The sequence below is a fragment of the Oryza brachyantha genome, chromosome 6 (assembly GCF_000231095.2).
Source record: "Oryza brachyantha chromosome 6, ObraRS2, whole genome shotgun sequence".
In the NCBI taxonomy this organism is placed as follows: Eukaryota; Viridiplantae; Streptophyta; class Magnoliopsida; order Poales; family Poaceae; genus Oryza; species Oryza brachyantha.
In genome coordinates, this window is record NC_023168.2 from 12,185,204 (window position 1) to 12,206,760 (window position 21,557).

Here is a 21,557-nt window from a genome sequence, read left to right on the forward strand (position 1 = left end):
AAAAAGGAGTGTTCATGTAGATATTGGCAGCTAGCAGGTCTTCCATGTCCCCATGCAATATCATGCATCTTCTATAAAACTGGTTCACTAGATGATTATATTAATCGATGTTACTCGGTTGTTGCATTCAAAAGCACCTATGCTTATTGACTACAACCAGTTGAAGGCATGAATAGCTGGCCAACAGATGATAAGGAGCCACTAAATGCACCTGGGTATATTAGGATGCCAGGCAGACCAAGAACTGAAAGGAGACGAGAACCAACTGAACCAGCTAAGCCTACTAAAATGTCCAAGTTTGGTACAGTCATCAGGTGCACCAGATGCAAGCAGGTCGGCCATAACAGATCAAGTTGTCACAAGCATGGTGATGCTGGACCTAGTAATGCAAACTCTCAACATGTAGTGTCTCCAAATCAGAATTTGGTTTTGTCCAATACACCAGACAACACTGCTCAAAGTAGGAAGAGAAAGGCATCCACCCTTAGCACAACAAGTGGTACTCAGTCCATATCAACACAGCCAAAATAGAAGGTTTGCCTCTTATTGCACTGTCATTTCAAATTTAACTTTCATTTTATTTTATCCTATGTGTTATGTCATTTCAAATTAAATTTCAGTATTATGTTGTTTTTTGGACAGACACCACTAGAGTGCAATCATACAGTAAGGGTTAATGCTAGAGCAAAAGTTTCTACAAAACAAGGGGGTTCTGCTCAAGTAAGAGTAACAAATGCTCAGGCCTCTGCACGTGCGTCAGTTAAAGTAACATCTGGATCAGCATATGTTTCTGTTTCAGCTAAATAGCCAAAAAAACCCAAGCCAAAGAAGAAAACCATAAGTGCACTACTTCTACTGCCTCCATGGGAGTCTGACAGGCTATGATTTCTGTGTGGTTTCATGTCAAATGGATTTTATTTTGCCCGTCAGTCCTGTTATGTAATCTGTAATGCCAAACAATTAGGCCCTCTATTTAAGTTAGCTGAGATGTAATGCCAAACAATTAGGCTATTTCCTTCTATGATGTAATGCAAGACAAGTAGTAGTTGGACTCACTATTCTGTTATTTGTCATATCTATGCAGCTAAGACCAAGTTAGCCATTTACCGAGTGTATATTGCCTCATTCATTCAATTCTTCTTTAGAACTCACTGATAACAATTAAAATTATTGCACAATCTTTCGTTCACTTCAAATGGAACAACACAACATATATAGGCCACATTGTTCTACACTTAATTCTGCCCAGACCGAAAAAACAACAAAAACATAGATGCCAGCAAACATAGGACCAACACATATCTCTCCTTCTCTACCCTATTGTTCTTCCCATTCAAACCAACTAATTTTGCTTCATTCGCAGCAGCCAGAGCTGTAGCAGTTGCCAGTTTATTCCTCGTTGAATCAAGAGCCTGTGCATGTTCTTCAATCTTCGCTTGGCATTCTTTGACCTCCTGAAGAAGATCTTCCTTATCCCTACTCAGTGAGTACACAATATCTCGTAAATCAGTCAGTAACTCCCTCTGAAAACTGGTCGTCGGTCCGTCGCACCAAGCAAAAAAATCGCACCCTCCCACCTGCACCAAAAAACCAAATAGATCCCAAACTGCTCCAGATTTGAACCACCAAATGAACAAAAAAGCAACGACACCCGAGTAGTGCGGCACTTGAAGTAGCGGCGACCGGGATTGTCATTGCTCTAGGATATCCACCATGCTGCCTTCGCGCGACATCGACACATCACCGCCGGCTCGTACTCCAGAGGACCAACCCGATAAGGGACGGGAGAGCTGTAAGATAGATGAGAAGAAGAGGACGACCCGTCGCTCCTCGAGCTCGCCATCGTCACAGCACCACTCTCCTCTTCGCCGCCGCCGAACCCTCGCCGCCGCCGCTGCCGTTGCCGCCACCGAACCCTCACCTCCACATTGCTATGCTACTTTTTTTTCTCAAATGGGGATTTGATGAACGACGTGGGTTGATGCTAGCTTTTATCACCCAGCTACCTTGTTGACTCAGCCATATTGACTCCAGTCAAACTGCCACGTCACACAAAACCGGCCTCAATACTGCCTTAGGACCTTTGATAAACAGGAAATAACAGATTAGGGACGGGTCATACCTGGTTTTCCACTCAAAGGATGATTTTTAAACTCGCCATCAGTTTGAAGGACCAAAAGTGGACTTCCTCCGACCGTCGTGCTTCATGTGAAAGTAGGCTATGCCAGGCCAGCACTTCCTTGCCCGTCGTGCTGGCACGCTGGGTCGGAGAAGAGGTCCAAGGATGGCCCAAAGGAAACTACGGACCTATTTGTGCCAGGCCGGTACATGCACGGCTCACAGCATCGAGCTTAGTACACATGGACTGACGTCCATCATTGAGTATACCATGCTAACGCTGCGGTTGAATTTAGTAATGCAAAAAAGTATCATAAACTCATTCATACAATTATATAATCCAAACATTCAAAGTTTGTAGTCTATCGAGTATTTATTAATCTAATTATTATTTAAACAAACTCATACAAAATAGCAGCAAACCATCAGTTAATACTGACTATTATAACTTTGCATAATTAATTATAAATTGGAACTTATTGCAACTACAAGTTTTTAAGTTTGGACGGCAACTCCCGAACTTGCAGTCCCACACTAATTTCAAAAACATTACAACAATAAATTAATACACTTATTTAAGAATCACCACAAGTTTAAGTTCGCACATTGCAAGTATAATTTTAATTAAATAATTTATTTATATTAACTAATATTAACATAAATTTAAACTCTATAAAACTAAATTTAATGAAAGTTACTTTATATAAACATGTTATGTATCCAAATACAACTTTCTGTCTTCTTATAATGTAACATCTTGATTTTTTCCCTAAACTAATAAATCAATTTCCTAAATTGAAATTTAAGAAATCATGTTGGTTTAGTCAAGAGTTTATGTGATCATGCAATAATATAAAAATTGGCACTCCATCGTTTGCTTTTGCTTATTCTTATAAGTTAAATTTGAATTTGTTATCATAAAGTTGGAGTTAATTTTGGAGTTTTTTTTGTTGTAGTTTAGTTTCTAGCGTTGGCTTAAATCACTAAAAACATGTATATAAAAGTTTTATTTAAAAATTATTTTTCTGTTTCCAAATATGTCATATCACCTCTGGAATGCCAAGGCAAAATTTGATTTTTCTTTTTGTAAATATGGAATAATAAAAATTTTAGGTAGACTTTTGTTTTCTCTTTTCCTTCTTAGCAATATTGGTAGGAGGGATGGGCAATCAAACTGAGGAATCCCTTAGAGTTAATCCAAAAATTAAATTTAGAATTTAGAATCTGCTCTACATTGTAATCCAAATCGTAACCTAGTGGACATGCGCTGGAGTATCTCAAGAAAAATATATCTCAATTAGTTGGCGACCCAACCAATTCCCAAGTGTCCAAGCCCTTTTTTCCTAATTATTGATGCTATCAGACAAACATCAATTCCGCCAACTGCAACGCACATGGATTAGAAACATAAAAACAGGACCATACGTGCAACCATCCTTTAATAAGCAGACAGGATTGAATACAAACCATCAATGAAGAAAGTAGCTGATTCCACGGAAGAAAAGAAAACAAAAGCAAATAACATCAACGCAAGTGGCCTACTCCAATAATCTCACCGGGCGTTCATCGTCCCCCATTTTTTTAAAAAAAAATCCGGCCGAAAGCTGCACTGCTCTGCAACGCATCATTAAAATCAGTAATCACTCTCACCATTTGAATGCGACATCGGTAAGGCCCCACGGCTGGACCTAGTCCGTCGGAGAATTCAAAGTAGTCGGTGAATTACTAAAGAAGTACTGCTCTCTTCGTCCCAAATTAATCATCAAAAAAATCTCAAATTAATTATTATTTAAGAGAAAATAGCATATTAGGTATTAATTGAAATGCATACAACCCTTCTATTTGCACGCAAGTTAAATGCTTGCATGCATTTATCAATCAGCTTTAATATGATTTACCAATTTTGATTTTATATATATACATGCAACTTAGGATTTGGACTAATTGCACCATGATTTGATAATATAGTGCTACAGTAAATATTTGTCGATGATAGATTAATTAGGCTTAATAATTTTATCTTATAGTTTTCTAGCGAAATCTATAAATTATTTTGTTATTAGACTATGTTTAAACATGTATCCGTCTATTCGACACGACAACCAAAATCCAAAAAATTCTCGGTAGTGCTTATATACTGTAGAGAATAAAATAAAGAGAGATAGAGAGGGGGGAGGGGGCGTAGGAAAAGGCAAAAAAGAGGATTGCGCGTACGCGTGAGTCGACCGTTCGGAGTGTTTAAACAGAGAGCCTCGAGGGGAGAAAATTAACGGGGAAAATCGATAAATGGGTGCAAGACGCGTGTATCAGCCAATGGGGACGCGCCACGTCAGAGGGGATGCGCGTGCCCGGGTTAACGTTCCGGAGGAAAGTCAGTGGTCGTTGGAGCTACCCGGTATGTGGGGATTCCTCGTGGGGCCAGCTGTTTATACTTTGTGCAGGTGGGACCCGGTTTCTTTGCACGTGTGGGCCCATTGTGTTTGTGTTAGAAATTACTGCGCCGATTTGCATAAGACAAGCTTATCGTCGGTTTAACGGTTACTATATAAATTATAAAAATATCATAATAAATGTCTTCTTATTTTACACAACTAAAATTAACTTAACCGTGCAAAGCACATATATTTAATATTTAATTTATTCATGTATGTTTTATAATCCAAAATTCTACAATTATAAAAATTAATAGTGTTTCTGTCATCGGTCATACGTCCGTCTTGTCTCAGTGGACCGGTCAGGCCGCATCGCCCATGCTACTTAGGCCTTCTTTCTACCCTAAGATTTTCCTTGGGTGGATCATGACATGAGTGGATCACGACACGTAGCACAGTGATAGTGTGTTCACTTTGTAAACGAAAGATCAGTTTTAATCCTCACGTGAACATGTTTTTGTGTTCACTTTTCTTTTTTGAGTAGTCGGTTGTCTGAATTCTTTTAGCAGGATTTGCACTCGATCTTACTAGACAAGCTCCAGCAGTGCCAGAAGATATGCAGTAACAAATGATAGGGTTTTTGACTTTACCGTTCTCTTGGATGACATACTATCAAATGTAACTTTCCAGAAAACTTTAATTTTTTGCCTTGAGGGAGAGAAATATCTCATGTACCATTTTTACATAATATGCACCTACATAGTTTGTTGAATATAAGCACATAATAATTTAACTTATTTCATAAATAAATTATGACATTAACCATATAAATTGTGATACTTAGATCACACGATCTACATATATAAACTAGATAGTAAAACATGAACAAATCGTATATACAAGCACTACTAGAAAAATAATTTATCGCCATAAAAAAATCGTAGCATCAATACTAAAATCATGGCAATAGGTACATGTTGCCACAATATTAAAATCGTAGCTAGTCGTGGCAATAAATAGCGTAGTAATAGGTTATTGCAACGATTTTTATTTAGTTGTAACAAATTTTGATATTGCCATGAAATGAATGTGGCAAAAAAAATAGTTGCAACACTTCACATCGTTAAAATAAATATTTTAATATTAATTCATCATTCTAACTAATTTCCTGTAATATTTTGTCATGAATAGGACTCGAACCCAAGATCTCTCCCTCACGCGCGCTATCCTTTACCAACTCACCTGCATAACAATCTTGTTTAAAAATGCATATCATTATATTTGACCTTTCCTATCTGAGATTTCAATCATGAATTTGAGTATTTAAAAGATTTCAAATGAAAAATTTAAGTTGTAGAGCTCTAAATTTCATACAAAATGTATCCTAATCTGTGTCCACATGAAAAGAATAATTTAAATTATGAGATGATAATTTTTTTGTTGCAACGAATTTGTTAATCGTGGCAATAGAAAATAGTAAAAAGTACCATGTACTATACAAATTGCCACATAAATTAAAATTGTGACGATAGAACATGTTTTTTGCAATAGTAATGTTTTTTGTGGTGACAGCTAATTTCTTATCGCAACAAAAATACTAAATAAAACAACGATTGTAAATCGTTGCAACAAAATATAGTTATTTGCCACAGAAAATTATCATTGTGATAGTATAATATATTGCCACGAATTATTTTTCGTTGTAATAAATTGGTGGCAATAAGTTATTTTTCTAGTAGTGAAGAGATGACGAACACATACCTAGTGTTATGATTTTGTTGCTGATCGTGTTGACGAGCAACTACGCGTAGTAGAGGAACGACGCATGGTATCCGATGTTGTTGTCTGTGTGCAAATCTTGAGCGTAGAGGTAGATGAGCCGTTGTGGAAGACGAGTGAGCAGTCGCGCAATGTGCTACGCAAAAACCTTATTGTCACCTTCTCCCAGTATAGGACATCAAAGAAGAAGGGTTCCAAAGACTTGCTCTCCTGATCGCCGATGCATGCCGGTGAGAGGGACGGAGTAGACTACAATCGACGACGCAATATAGAGGAGGCAAAAACCTAGATTGCTTTTTCGTATTATGAGATGAGGTGGTGGCTCAGTATATATAAAGGTAACAGGCCATGTAATTAGGATGTTTGCCTTATCTCTACTTCATGTAACCAAACTGGATAAGTCATGCGTACTTTATCCGGACTCCACACCGCGTTGTCATGTACAAGATATTCAAATAAAACAAAACCGAATTGCGTCAGAATTGCAGTGAAACAAAACTACAAAAGATAGTTGCGTACACGCGCGCCTGGCCTGGCCTAACCTAGCCTGGCAAGGCTAGCGAGCACTGGCGTGTTTTCCATTTGTTCTCTCCACCACACGTCTCAAATAGCTAGACATCATCCCCCTTATAAGGAGGTCTCCTTCTTCAGAATAAACAAGATGATACTAAACTTCCTCAGTCATTCCATGAGGTGGACTTTTATGATTTTCCAAAGAATTAATCTTCATATGGGCTAAGGCCCATATATTAATTCAGCATAGTAGACACTAGACGATTTTGCCCCTCTTCTTCCATTATTCCCCCTCCTGCACCCACTCTCTTTAGCCAGTCCACATCATCGTCGTTGTTGCAACCTCCGTCAAAGCTGAGGAGAAGAGGAGCAACAACACCTCGAGCTCCTCTGTCGCGGCCCCTTGTCCATGGCTGCTCACTTCTCGCCTCTGTCCCCTCCACTAGACTGGGCAAGAGGAAGGAAATGAGGGCAAAAAGGTCATTTATCATATGGATTGTTGAGTTGGCAAGCTAAAATGGTAAGAAGGAAAGTGTCCGAGCGTGAGCTCCTCAAGCAGGGGTCCGTGGGACCCCCTTTGTGAGTTCGGCTCAGGGGTGCAAAGTCGAGGCCCAAAAGCCTTAATGGTAGTAAACGCAGTGAGGATTGTAGGGGGGGCGGGCCCCTCGGTGAATAGGGAAGACTTTATATAGGTTCAGGTCATCATGATGCGTAATACCCTACTTCTATTGCTTGAGCACTATGAGAGTAAATGTGTTACAAGCTTATGTGGGAATGTTCTCCTTATCTTTATCTATTGGCCAAGGCCTCCTTTTATACTGGTAAGGGGACAGCACAATGCCCATGATTTTTACCAATGGTTGATGCATAGGTTATCATTCAGCTATGACGTTCAGTCTCATCGGTTAGCGAGTAGGTGGGAGGGGAAGCGCTCCTTAGAACTCGGCGATTCGAACAGGGCAGCCGCCCCTACCTCCTAGCAGTTGTCTGTCTCATTTAATGCGTCGACGATAGTGGGGAACAGATAATGGGGAACATGCCATCCCTATGGTGATAGGGATGTCACTATGCTATCAGGATGACATGTCCCCTCCCGCCTTTTTCCTAGGGGAGAGCAGACAGGGGGCGTGAACTGGCGCTGCATTTAATGTGCTGCGGACGCATGCCCGCACTCATCATGAGGGCAGCGTGGTGTATCAGGTGCCCATTGCAATAAATGAGGTGGTTGGGCGTCAAGGCCATGCCTGACATGGGGTGGGCCCTGCGATACGCAACTTGTGCGCCAAGAGGGTCGGGGGCGTCCCGACCCTTATAGTGCTTGTTTAGCTAGGCCCCTTTCGGACCCAACCCCTATAGGCACATGCTCTTTCGGGGCCCGACCCTCTTCCCCTTTTCCCTCGCGGGCTTGGGTCTTTGGGCCGACGTCACCACGCGCCAGCCGTGCATAGGGGATACCCTCAGGTCCATATCTCCGACAGAAAGAATTTGGTAGATTGAGATGACAAACAATTAAAGTTTATATGGAAGATGGAATTTGACGGTGAGCCAACAAAGAGAGTGGCAAATAGTCCAAAACCCCAAATGATATGGTTCAACCACCAGCTATACCACAACGTGCAGTAGTGCCACTAGGGGAAATTTTGGCGGGCCCACCTGCCGTTGAATCGTACCAGGTTGTAGCTCGGACTACGACGTGGATGATGCCACGGCGTTAGGGATGAAAACTGGTTGGAAATTTTCTAGATTCTAAACTAGTTTGGAAACAAAATCGGCAGTTAGAATTTTTTCGAAAATTATCAAAAATACAAATGGATTCAAATTTTTTTCACCATAAGAGCACTATGCGACAGAAATTGAAACCGGTCGAAAACATTTCAGAATTTTTATGGGAAACTTTTTAGAATTTTTCTCGGAACTTCGGTAGGCCCTATATCATAAATCCACAATATCAAGCCAAATATCTTTCCACTTCAAAAAGTTAACCTTAAGTACTTAGCCAATCAAAACATATACCTAAACACTTTACTTTGTAATAAATTTGTAATAAATAGTATGGTATTGTTAATGTCAGATTTTAGCAAATTGTCATTATGGATTGAAACACAGCTAGAGACCGAATCGGATAGGAAAAGATGAAATTTTTAGCGTCAACAGGTATACACTTTACTTTTTGTAATATGATATATGTGAATTTTGCAATAATTTATGAGATGCGTCATTTAATTTGGTATTAATACAATCATTAGTAAAGTGATTTATGAACTTGGTTGTATTGATAAATAGTGGTATGGTTAGTTGCCAATGTTTGGAATTTTTTATCTATTGTTTTGGAAAAAAGAATGGAAACTCGGTTTGCGGGTTTTTCTAATGCGATAAATTTTTTGTTACCGTATTTTCCTTGATTTGTATTCGCTCTATTTCCGTATCCGAGGTTTTCGATTTTTATTATGATTCCAAAAATATATGTTAACAAAAACAGTAGAGTTGGTTTCTATCTATTCCTGAGTTGTATTTATCCCTGCATGCGGTATAAATGTGAGGACTTCAAACTCTATGGCACCAACACGCGACTCAACCTCCCCGACCTCTTTCTTAGGGAAGGCTACACCAGTGGCAATGGCGGTACCAACGCTAGTGCATCGGCCTTCTGCTCCTCCGAACATCATCCAATCAATTCCGACGTTTTTATTTAGAAATTTGATGATATTTAAATTGATTCTCGAAAAAATATAAATTTGGAGAGTCACACACCATGACCCTTATCATTTGGCCGTTTTCCTAGAAATCAAATGTTATATTTATAAATAAAAAAATTGTCCATAAAACTTGTACTCATATATGTTCTTAGCTATAAAAACAATTGTTGAAAAATAAAATACGATGAAAAATCTCTAAAATCAAAATTAAAAATAAAAAGTTTTACATATGATTCAAGTAGAAAGGAAAAGATGAGGGTGAGGAAAAGATGAGGGTGCACAGCACAACCCTCCATCCCATTCTCTATATTTTTTTGTTGCATGTTATAAGATTTTCTAGTCTTATATATATTTATATGTGTTATAATAAATTTAGATACATATATATTAATATATATAATATATATTGACAAATTTAGATAAATGGAGCCGGAAGTGCGAGAGCAACGGGAGAGCGTCCACTGGAGGACGAGGAAAATGTCCACTCCATGCCTCGCGGGCAGGGCAAGCGCAAGTGGTGTGCAGCCGGCAGCGGGCGAGAGGAGACGTCCCCATGTAGCTACGGGAGAGTGAGAGGGACCGATAAGGACACACGAAATAAGAAAAAAACGCAAAAACAGCTGGGGTCGTCGGTCGACGCGGCCCGCCTGTGGTTTGCTGGTTTCTTTCCTTTCCCATCCAATTCCTTCCTTGCACCGGCCGCACCGCACGCACCCGCTAGCAGCCAACACGCACGCACGCACGCGCACGCGTCGCTGGCGACGACGGGCACGGACGGCGCCCGCGCGCGCGCCGTGAAGCGACGCGTCACGGCCTACGCATATGCGCATCCTTTCGCTCGCTCCCGGCCTAGCCGTAATCCCCACGGCTTGGAGTTGGAGAATGGAGGGGTTTGGGTGGCTGAGTCAGACTCTGACCTGACCGGCCGGCCGGCCGGGCGGCGCCCTCGGCTGGTTTGACTGTTCCGCCCGCTCCTCTCGATGACCGTTCTAAAGTGGGCTCCACAGGCCAGAGCGCTGGCTTTGTTTTGTCGACAGAGATGGCAGGCACGTTGAAGGGGCCCAGGCCGGTTTTCTATTCCTGCGAAACAATCACATGATGCTGTTTTCTCAACATTCATCAGCAATAGTACTACGGAGTACTTTTTTTTCCCTTTTTTGCGTACGTGGCAGTGGATACAAGACTAGCAGAGGAAGATTGTTTGGTATAGGGGCGTTTAGTTGGCGAACGAAAAATTTTGAATATATTTGATCGGATGCTGGAAGGGGTTTTTAAACACGTATAAAAAAATAAATTTCACGGCTGGCCTGTAAAACGCGAGACGAATCTTTGAGCCTAATTAATCAGTCATTAGCGTATGTGGGTTACTGTAGCACTTATGGCTAATCACGTACTAACTAGGCTCAAAAGATTCGTCTCACAATTTCTCATATAACTATAGAATTATTTAATACTCTATTTAGGTGTCCAAAGATTTGATGTGATGTTTTTGGGTGAAAATTTTTGGGAACTTGTCACACCCGGAGTTTCGTCCTAAGCCTAAATTGTAAAAAGAAATCCGTAAATAACAATTGGCTTAATTAACTCAGGAAAAATCCTTCTAAAAGGAATTAATTCAATTAAATCATGGCTCGCAAATCGACTGACTGGATTTAAATTTAAATTGCAGAAGTTTAAAATTTGGCCAAACAATTAATTTAAAACTCGGCAAAAGTGGGGTTTTCCTTTTTCCCTCCTTTTCCTTTCTTTTTCCCTTCCTTCTCAAATTGGGCCGAAGTCCAATTTTCCTCCCTCTCTCTTTTTCCTTTTCTTTTTCTTTTTTCCTTCCCAGGTCGGCCCAGCCGAGCCGGCCCATCCTCCCGCTCGGCCGGCCCAGCCGCGCCGGCCGCTTCCCTCCACCCGCGCGCGCTCCCGCCTGGGCCGCGGCTCCGGCCCAGCTCGCCCGCTCGCCCGCGCCGCGAAGTCCATCGCCGCTCCCTCCCCTCTCGCGCCACTGACAGGTGGGGCCCACCTGTCAGTGACCGTTTCCCCGCGCTCGCGCCCGCGCCGCGCCGGTCGCGTCCGAGTCCGCCGCCGCCGCCGCAACCGCCGCCGCCGAGACCGCGTCGTCGCCGACTCGGTCTCCAACCTCCGCCCGCCCTAGCCGGTGCCGCCACCCTATAAATCCCGAGTCGCCGCGCGCCGTCGCTCGTTTTCCGTCGTCGCTCGAGTCGCCGCCGCGCTGCCGCCGTTCGCCGCCGCCGCGCAATCTCGCCACCAGTCACCGGTCGTCGCCGCCTAGCCGCGTCATCACCTCCGCGCCGCTGTCGCCGACCGGTCGCCACTCTCGTCGTCGCCGGTGGACGTCTCGCGCCCGCCGCAGCTCCTCCAACCTCTCCGCCGCCGCGTCTCGCCCGTCGCCGGCACCCGTCGATCTCCGCCGCCGTTGCCGATCTCCCGCTCCAACCCGCGTCGCCACCTTCGCCTCGATCTCGCCGACCCATCCGCACTCTCGCCGCCGCCGGTGAGCATCCCCATCTTCCTCCCCTCTTTCTCCCCCTTTCCGGCCGACCGCCGCCGAGTCGCGCGCCGTCGCCGGACGAGGCCGAAGCTCGCCGATCCCGCCGGCCGCCGTGGTCGTCGTCGCCTCCGCGTCGCCGACGTCTGGCCGCCGTTGCTTGCGCCCGCGCGTGCCGTGCCGTTGTCGCTCGCCAGTCGCCGTCGCCGCTGTCCTTCCACCGTCGCCGTGCGTCGCCACCTCGGCCGTCGTCGCCACCTCGGCCGTCGTCGCCGTCGCGCCGTCGCCGCTCGCCGGTCGTCGCCGTCGCGCCGTTGCCGTCGCGTCGCCCGCCGCTCCCGCCGGTCGCCGCCGTCCGCCCGAGCCGCGCTCTGCTCCCCTCCTCTCTGTTCCCTCTCGCTGACGAGTGGGCCCCACCCGTCAGTCACCCCGCGCCCCTCCTCTCTCTCCTCCCCGGGCCCGCGTGTCAGTCTCTCCCTCTCCCCTTCTCTCACCGACAGGTGGTCCCCACCTGTCAGCCGTCAGCCTCCTCTCTCCTCGCTGACGTCAGCAGCCCCGTTAATTGCGCAATAATTGATTTAGGACTTTTCTGTTTAGTTAAAAAAACCCAGAGAACTTCTAAAATTCATAAGTAATTCATCTAGTCTCCGTTTAGGTCCATTCAAATTTCATTAAATTCATAAAATTATCAAGAATCCATTAAAAATAGTTTCTTTTGCTGTTTCAGTGGAGTTTGTGCCTGTTTTATTTATTTTTGTGCTTTGTCGCTTAGATTCGGACCCCGCCGAAGAGCCGGTTTACTTCGAGATCGTCGCCGAAGTTCCCCAAGGGCCAGAGCAAGGCAAGTGACACTCATCCTTGAACATATTGAACCATTATTGCAAATTCCCCGCTTTATTACTTCAAATATGCATTGTTTTAATTAAAGTACTTACTTTATGTTATTTTCGGGTAGACCTTAGTATTATGCCGTTGTTTATCCAACTTTATTCATTGCTGGACCAGGGGTAACTTGATTAGAGTCAGGCCTAGGTTAATGCTTAGCCATGCTTAGAACAAATAGCTCATGGGATCACATTTAATTATGCTTAGTTCTGAATAGCCGAGATAATGGTTCACTACCCGGTACGGGTTAATGTCAACTAAAATATTGATAATGGTGGGCTGTGGGTGCATGGTTTTGAGAGTCACACCCATGGTGATTAAGGACCGGTTCACGGGAAACCCTGGAAGTAAATAAGTGCTAACCACATGCCGAAATGGGTAAGGTGGGATTTGGAGCATGACTTCGAACTATTTGACGTACCCAGGCAAGGGTAGGCGTGATGGAGTACGGACGGGCAATCGTGGTGTAACGAAAGCTTCTCCTGCTTCCGGATCTACCAAGGCACAAGAGGGGACTGCCCGACTTGGTGTAAAGGAGGGGGTGAAACCTGAAGTGTGGTGCGATTAAATAGGGAGGGTTGTGTAACGGGTCCTATCACGGTCTCCTTTCCGGTATGCCGTGGTGGTATGTCGGCGCACGTTCAAGTGTAGTGGAGTCGTGTCTTGTGGGTACAGTAGTACACCTCTGATCAGAGTATAAACTATTCGAATAGCCGTGCCCACGGTTAAGGGCAAACTCCCAGCTTCACTGTGATTAGTGAACCGTAATAACTTGAATAAATTGGTTATCTCTCGGGACTACTGCAACGTGGTGTAACGTTGAGTAGTGGTTGGGCCTGTTGCAACGTGGTGTAACGTTGGACAGTGTTGTGGTACTTTACAACTGCTGTTTATTTATGTTTTACTGTACTTAATTACCTTTGTTCTTTAATCTCTGTTATCTTTTTAAACTGCTGCTTTATCGCAACTAACCCTAGCCTGTCCTTGTTAATCCCTATGCATCATTTATTTCCCCCTTGTCCGTGTTACTTGTTGAGTACGGTGGTTTGTACTCAGCCTTGCTTAACTTTCCCAACCCAGAGCTAGAAGCAGAGTCCGATGGAGGTGCCTCCCAGGAGTGAGCTGTTCCGCCGTCGAAGTGTTGCCTGTGGACTGGAGCCGTACCCGCTGGAGCTAGTCTACCCCTTTGTTTCTCTTTCCGCTGCATTTCCGCTAGAACAAGTGTAATTTTCAGTTGTTTCTAAGAACGATGGTTATGTAATCAACATTGTCTTTTTGTGTACCCTGGCTGGTCCTGGACAGGAATTTAATACACAATTAGGTTCAGAAATTCGTATGAGGAATTTCTAGGCGTGACAGAACTAGACAACCCCTTATATAGGAAAAAATCGGTTTATATAGAAAAAAACCAAATAATATATTTTTAAGTGAAAAATAATTTGTGAATAAAAAATTTATATATGTGTTCTTAGTCATCTAAAAGTCAAGGCTGTAAGATAAACTCTGATCAAACAAATCCTAAATCTACTTCAAATCTAGTTTGGCAGAAGGAAAAAGAAATGGTGCCCCTGATTAACAGGCACTTGGAATTTTTCGATTGAGAACTCTAACTAATCTATTTGGCCATATTTTCATTTATGCTTAAATCTAAAATATTCTAGATTTAGGCATCAATAGTTCCATACTTTCCATGTATAATGTGTCAATTTTACATTTTCTTATTGCCACAACAAGACGTCTAACACTATTGTGAAGAGATATGGATGAAAATGGTTTGGAAACTTTCCTGCTTTCGGACCAATTTTCAAAAACCAAAATCTTCGGTCAGAATTTTTTTTGAAAATTATCAAAAACGGAAATGGTTGATCTTTTTCTTGAAAATGTAAACAGATACGATAAGGGATTCGTCATAAATCGAAACTGGTCAAAAACTTTCGGTAATTTTTCTCGAAATTTCTACGTGCCATATGCCATAAATTCACAATATCAACCCAAATACACTAGCCTACTTGAAGAAGTTAACCTTGAGGCCTTAACCATTCAAGACATATATACAAATACCTTGCTTTGTAATATGATACATAAATTTTGTAATAATATATGAGATGCCAATTTTAATTTATAATAATCTATAAACTATAACTTTTATTTGTTATTGATACACACATTAACAGAGTGATTTATGAACATGATTGTAATGATAAAAAAATTGCATGGTTAGTTGCTAATGTTTATAAATTTTGATCTTCTGTTTTCGGAAAAGATTGAAAGCTCGGCTTGAGAGGTTTTATAATGCAATAAATTTTGTCACTGTATTCACTTTGATTCACGTTTGCCCCTTTTCCTATTTGATAATATTTAATTTAGTTTTTGTATCCAAAGTTTCCGATTTGATTTTGGTTCTGAGAAAAGATATGAGAACATAAACGATAGAGGTGGTATATGTCCGTTTTCAAGCCATTTTCATCTATATGCGGAGGTGTTCATATGGTTAGAGCGTGTGTTGGTTTATGGGGTCAATGTGCATGTGTAATGAGCTCTTGTACTTTATTCCATCCGTTTCGTAATATAAGTCTTTCTAGCATTGTCTAAATTTATATAGGTGCTAATGAATCTAAACACATATATAAAATGTATGCATTCATCAATTAATAAATTTAGATAAAGCCAAAAGGACTTATAATATGAAACGGAGGTAGTATTTATTAACAAAAATCCAATATAAATGGGTTAATGTATTTTTTTTAACGGAGGACAATGTCACCACAAATTTCTTTATGCTAATTAGATCTTTTTAAGGGAATCCCTCATCTTAGAAAAAAAATCCTACGCTAATAAGAAAAACAAGATGCCCTATGTTAAATAAAAACTAAATTCTTATAAAATTCCCTTCATTAAATCCACCATCGAGACCTGCTTACTAGTTAACGTCACATCTAATCAGCACTGAGTTTCTATATTATGATCGGATATAGTAATACACTATGGACCACGTAAATGACATACATTAGGGCACGCACATATTTATTAGCTGACTTTCTTTCTCGTCACATAAGCAAATTTGGTGTGGAGGAAACAGAGAGAAGAAGAGAGAAAAGTTGTTGTCATACATGGCAACGGCTTAGAGTTGACTCTTGGTATTTATTAAGGGAAACTTTCTTGCATGAGAGTGTATAAAAAGGTAACTAGCGTAATAAAAAATATTTTATTGCATTAATGAAGAAACCACACCCGACTTTACCTTTGTACGTGTCATTATAAAGTAGACTCTTGTTGCTGATGTGGCTTGAGATAGAGCCCACAGTAAGCTCTACTGTTGAACATGCCCTTAGTGCTCACATTTGATTTTCTATAAATAAGAAATTCAAATCCTTATACTCTCTCATGTCATAAATATTAAATTTGGAATATGGTTGGTCAAAATTTTGAAATTTTAACTATGAAAAAATTCTCTTAACGCTTAACTTAAAACTATAGATAATTTGTGTAGATTTGCGTTCAAACTTAATTTTTATATATATTTGTATAACTTTTTTAATATATTGAATGGTTAAACATGTGACAAAAAAATCAATGACGTTATCTATTAAAATACATAGTAAGTATTTTATATCTATATTAATATAAACCGGTGTCGAAGTTTAAAACGTTTCATCAAATCCTGTTATCACGCCAGTAGTATTCATATTAATGAAAAATAACACACATATAAAACTCATAAAGTAAAATTATTATGTAGCGACTTCTAATTTCCCATCGCACCTATATGGATTAAGGGCAAGTACGAATGTACTATTGCCTTCATAAAGTAACATTATTCTTTTTTCCGTATCTACCGTCTGAGCATCTGTCTTATTAAAAAAATAAAAAAATTAAAAGTTACTATCCACATTTTATCATCTAAGAACAATAAAAAAATAATTATAAAAAAATTAAAATAAAACAAAGAGTTAAAAATTATAATAAAACAAAGAGTTAAACATTATATAATAACTAAAAAAATTATTCTGTGAGGGGCGGAGAGAGTAGTCATGAACTCGTACTACTCATCAAAGATTTAAAATAATCCAATGAATCTCTTTTGCTCTAGAACTTTCCACACAAAAAAAAAAAATCCCCAACCTGCTGTAGTGCTGTATCCCCTCGAGCCCTGAGAACGAGATTTTTTTTTCCCCGAGCAGAGGAGACGGCCGCCCGCTCCTTCCGCGAAAGGCACCGCAGCACGTCACGTCAGGCCCAAGATAACGCCGTCAGCCAGCGACTGACGGCCTCCCTCCGTGGAATAAGCCCCCACCTCATCGCCATTTCCCCTTTCTCCTCCTGTTCCTTCCTCCCCAAACCAACCAACCAAACCAAACCGAAACTTCCCCACCTCTCCCTCCCTCTCTCTCTCTCCTCACCTGCGTGAACCGCGGAGCAAGGCGAAACCGAAGAAGAGGCGCCCCTGCGCCGGATTTAGCCCCCTTCCCCCGCTCCTCCTCCTCCTCTGCCTGTGGGTTGGTCTACTCTCATGCGGTGAGTCTCCCGGCTGGTGGTCCGTCCGGTGCGGCGGTGGGTTTTTTTTTTTGTTGTTGTTCTGTGGATGGGCGGTTGGTTTGGATCGGTGGGGGGAGTTTTCTGATGTGGTGCTGTGTTGCAGGGTTTGATTGGAGTGGGGGTGAATCGGTGAGGTCGGTCGCCGGATCGGAGTCGGAGGGGCTCGGCCCTTCCTGGCTAATCCTTCTTCTTGGGAGAAGCTGCTGCTCTGGTGTTTTTGGCTAATTTGAGCTGATTTTCGCCTGTCGATTTGGGACGGATCGTCCCTGATTGAGATTTCCGTGGGGGATCTGATCACTGGTGGGCAAAGGGGGTTCTTTTTTTCGTCACTAACCTCTCGTTCTAACCATGACTGGTAAGTTCTCCTGATGATGTGGAATTTCCCCATTTTGTGGAATGTTTTGGTGGTTAGTAACGAGTGCGCCTCTGAATTTTTCTACAGATTTGATGTGCATGGAGATCAAGATGAGGTTGTAGCCAAGGTGGTTCTCTCACATTCGCAGAGGGTTTCCTCCATCCTGTAAGGAAGGAAAGGAACCCTTGCCCTTCCTTCTCCATGGCTTCTAATTCGTAGTGAAACGGTCTAGTTCTTAGGTTAGTGTAAATAGTAGCACTAGTTGGGGAAGCTTCGGCCTCCTAGGACCTCCTGTGAAGATGTCGTCGGCTGGTGTCATTGCCCTTGGGCAGATCCCCGAAGATCTTGCCATCTTGCCCATGTGCTTGGAAGGCAGCAGGTCGCCCCACTGTTTGTCTGGGTCACAGCTTAAGGATTCAATTTTCATCTTTGTCGCTGTGCCTGGTGCTCCGCCGATGCCGATGAGTGTCCTCGGCTCTGAGTCCATTGCCTCTGTCAAGCTGCGCATTCAGAGGTTCAGGGGGTTTGTGGTTAACAAGCAGAGGCTTGTGCTTGATGGGCACGAGCTGGCACGGAACAACTCCCATGTGAAGGATTACGGGCTTGCTGATGGAAATATTCTGCACCTTGTCATCCGGTTGGCTGATCTTCGCTTGATTAACATTGAGACTACCAGTGGAAAGAAGTTTCAGTTCCAGGTCGACCAGAGCCGCAATGTCAAGTATCTCAAGAGTAAGCTTGCAGTGGAGGGAGACGAGGACCTTAGTGAGGATCACAAGCTCGAATGTGATGGCAAGGAGCTTGAGGACCACCAGTTGATTGCTGATATTAGCAAGAAGGATGGTGCTGTGATTCATTTGTTCATCCGCAAGCCAGCAAAGCTACAGACACAACAAGTTGATATAGACACTGTGGTTACCGTTGTCACTCCACAGGAGAAAGAGAACCTTCAAAATGAAGCTCGTGCTGTGAACCCTGTTGAACCGGCTGGTGTTACACCTGCTCTTATTGAACCAATTATTGTTAATCAGAAGGTGAAGCTATCGCCTGAAGTGATGAGAATGATTAGCTCAGCCATAGCTGGTCTTGAGAATGGATACTTGCCAGTTATGTCAGCAGAAGGTTCAGGGGGTGTTTACTTCATGCAAAATGCATCAGGAGAGAAGAATATTGCAGTGTTTAAGCCTATTGATGAGGAGCCTATGGCTGAAAACAACCCAAGAGGGCTTCCAGTATCTACTGATGGAGAAGGCATGAAGAGAGGGACACTTGTAGGGGAAGGTGCATTTAGGGAAGTTGCAGCTTATATCCTTGACCATCCAATTGGTGATCATGAATCTGAGAAGCATGACGGGTTCTCTGGTGTGCCTCCCACAGCACTGGTCCAGAGCTTACATAGGGGGAAGAGCTTCAAGATTGGATCACTGCAGATGTTCATTGAAAACAATGGAAGTTGTGAGGATATGGGTCCTGGAGCATTTCCAGTGAAGGAGGTCCACAAAATAGCAGTGTTAGATCTTAGGTTAGCGAATGCTGATCGTCATGCAGGGAACATTTTAGTGAACAAGGAGGAAGGTGGCAAGTACAAGTTGATTCCAATTGATCATGGTTACTGCTTGCCAGAGAAGGTACATATTACTCTAGCATTCTCTTTTCATCTTGCACGATAGTTCTTCTGTTAGGCTAATAATAATTTTGTTCCAATGTGATGCAGTTCGAAGATTGTACATTCGAGTGGCTGTACTGGCCCCAGGCTCGTGAGCCATTCAGTGATGAAACCATTGCATACATTAAAACCCTAGATGCTGAAGAGGATATCAAGCTTCTCAAGTTCCACGGGTGGGAGCTGTCTCCAAGATGTGCTCGTGTCCTGCGCATCAGCACCATGCTTTTAAAGAAAGGTGCAGCACGAGGCCTCACACCGTATGACATCGGGCGTATACTGTGCAGGGAAACTGTGAATAGAGACTCTGAGATTGAGGACATCGTCCAGGAAGCCGAGGACCATGTTCTTCCAGGGACAACTGAAGTCATCTTCTTAGAAACCGTATCTGAAATCATAGACCGTCACCTCGACATGAAGTTCGCTTAGACAATCCAGAATAACTGATCTAGTTGTTCAGCTGTATCCGGTTTGGTGTAAGTATGTTGACAAGGCACTCTTCAATGGACTAAATGATTTCATTTGTTTGTAGTAGTTCAAGTGCATTACCTACATACATGTTGTGAATATGTAAGCATGTGTTGTGTGTTGGTAGTGCCTCATCATCAGCATGGTAAACTTGGTATCACTGTCTGAGAGACGAAATAAAATGTTAAGTTAGTGCTGTTTTTGCTGGTGCTGTTCTTAAACGGGCCATGTGTGCTTCCGCTACATTGAAACTGCATGGATTTTGAATGGTAATGCTTTTCAGCTCTATTGGAGCAGTTTCATTTTTAAGGTCCCGTTTAGTTTCCAAAAACTTTTTCTAAAAATATTACATTGAATTTTTGAACATCTAAATAAAACATTAAATATATATAATCATTAAAACATTTTTGAACATCTAAATAAAACATTAAATATATATAATCATTAAAACTAATAACACAGTTACGAAGAAAATAGTCTGACGAATCTTTTAAGTCTAATTAGGACGTAATTAGTTATAAGTGCTACAGTAACTAATATTTACTAATGATGGATTAATTGGACTTAAAAGATTCGTCTTGCGGTTTCCAAGCGGAATCTAAAATTTGTTTCATAATTAGACTACGTTTAATACTTTAAATGTGTGTTTAAAATTTTGATGTGATGTTTTTATAAAATTTTTTTGCAAACTAAACGAGGCCTAAGCTCAGTGAGAAAAATCCGTTGTGCCTGAAATTATTGGATACATATACACATGCCTGGCACTGACATTCTAGATTTCTGGTCCCATTTTATACATTTAAGTGGTCAAACAACCATTGGAACGAGATTCTCTGTAATTAACCCTATTTTTTAAGGACGGCTTCTGCCTGAAGTTATTTGCGCAAGTTGTATTACAGGGAGATTCTCTCGGCAGTTTCACGTGGCAGTTTCACAGCTTAGGGCTCCATTGGAACGGAAGACTGTTGACTCTAGAAACACAATAATAGGAAAAACGTAGATGTCGTGTATAAAAAATATCCTGCAACAATTTAAAACACAAGAATTTGCACGATAATGCGTTTGGGTAGCTTAGAGGAAAATAATACATGAATTTGGGTTGTTTGTAGAGAAAGATGATGAAGAGGAATGAAGCATTGAAATTCTCGTAGAAAAATTGAAATGAGATTGGAGCTCATTTGTAAAATTGATATGGAATTGGACAACATGATTGCGTCCAAAGGAATTTAGCTAGCTTTAGTGCTATGCTCCACACAATCTAGATAGGAAAGTTTCCTTAGGATTTAAATCCTTCAATATTCCTAAAAAATGCTGCATTTGAAATAAGCCGTTACTCTTGACTTTAATAAGGAGAAGCAGGCTGAGGTCTGCAATCGTGAAAGGCACATAGAACCATTTAACCTTGACCTAGCATCAATGACTCGTTCTAGACGATGACGCGTTCTAGACGATGACGCGATGTCGTAGTTCAACTTGTGAAAGGGATGCAGTTTCGTTGAACTTTCTTCCTTTCACCATCAAGAGCTCTTGTCAGCTATATCTTCAAAATGAGCTCTTGCCAGCTTGAAAAATGTTGTCTCCTTGGGTGAGTGTTATATACTTGCTCCATTCCAAAATATAAATATTTTAGGATATGAATCTTGTATCAAAATATAAGTTATTTCGATGGTATTCA

The 21,557-nt window shown here is 42.0% G+C and overlaps 1 protein-coding gene across 1 annotated transcript; it reads left to right on the plus strand.

The window, feature by feature from the left end:
* The first annotated feature begins 17,207 nt into the window (after window positions 1-17,207).
* LOC102711355 (phosphatidylinositol 4-kinase gamma 4-like) lies at window positions 17,208-20,082 on the plus strand. The gene is made up of 4 exons (XM_006655994.3): window positions 17,208-17,375; window positions 17,500-17,751; window positions 17,839-19,379; window positions 19,466-20,082. The coding sequence occupies exons 3-4, from the start codon at window positions 18,051-18,053 to the stop codon at window positions 19,841-19,843; spliced, it is 1,707 nt and encodes a 568-aa protein (XP_006656057.1). The 5' UTR covers window positions 17,208-17,375; window positions 17,500-17,751; window positions 17,839-18,050; the 3' UTR covers window positions 19,844-20,082.
* Window positions 20,083-21,557: the final 1,475 nt, after the last annotated feature.

Bases quoted from the DNA above. Each gene is read 5' to 3' on its own strand.
- LOC102711355 (XM_006655994.3), top strand. From the start codon at position 18,051: ATGTCGTCGGCTGGTGTCATTGCCCTTGGGCAGATCCCCGAAGATCTT. The intron at 19,380-19,465 runs GTACATATTACT...AATGTGATGCAG, and splicing joins GTTACTGCTTGCCAGAGAAG to TTCGAAGATTGTACATTCGA.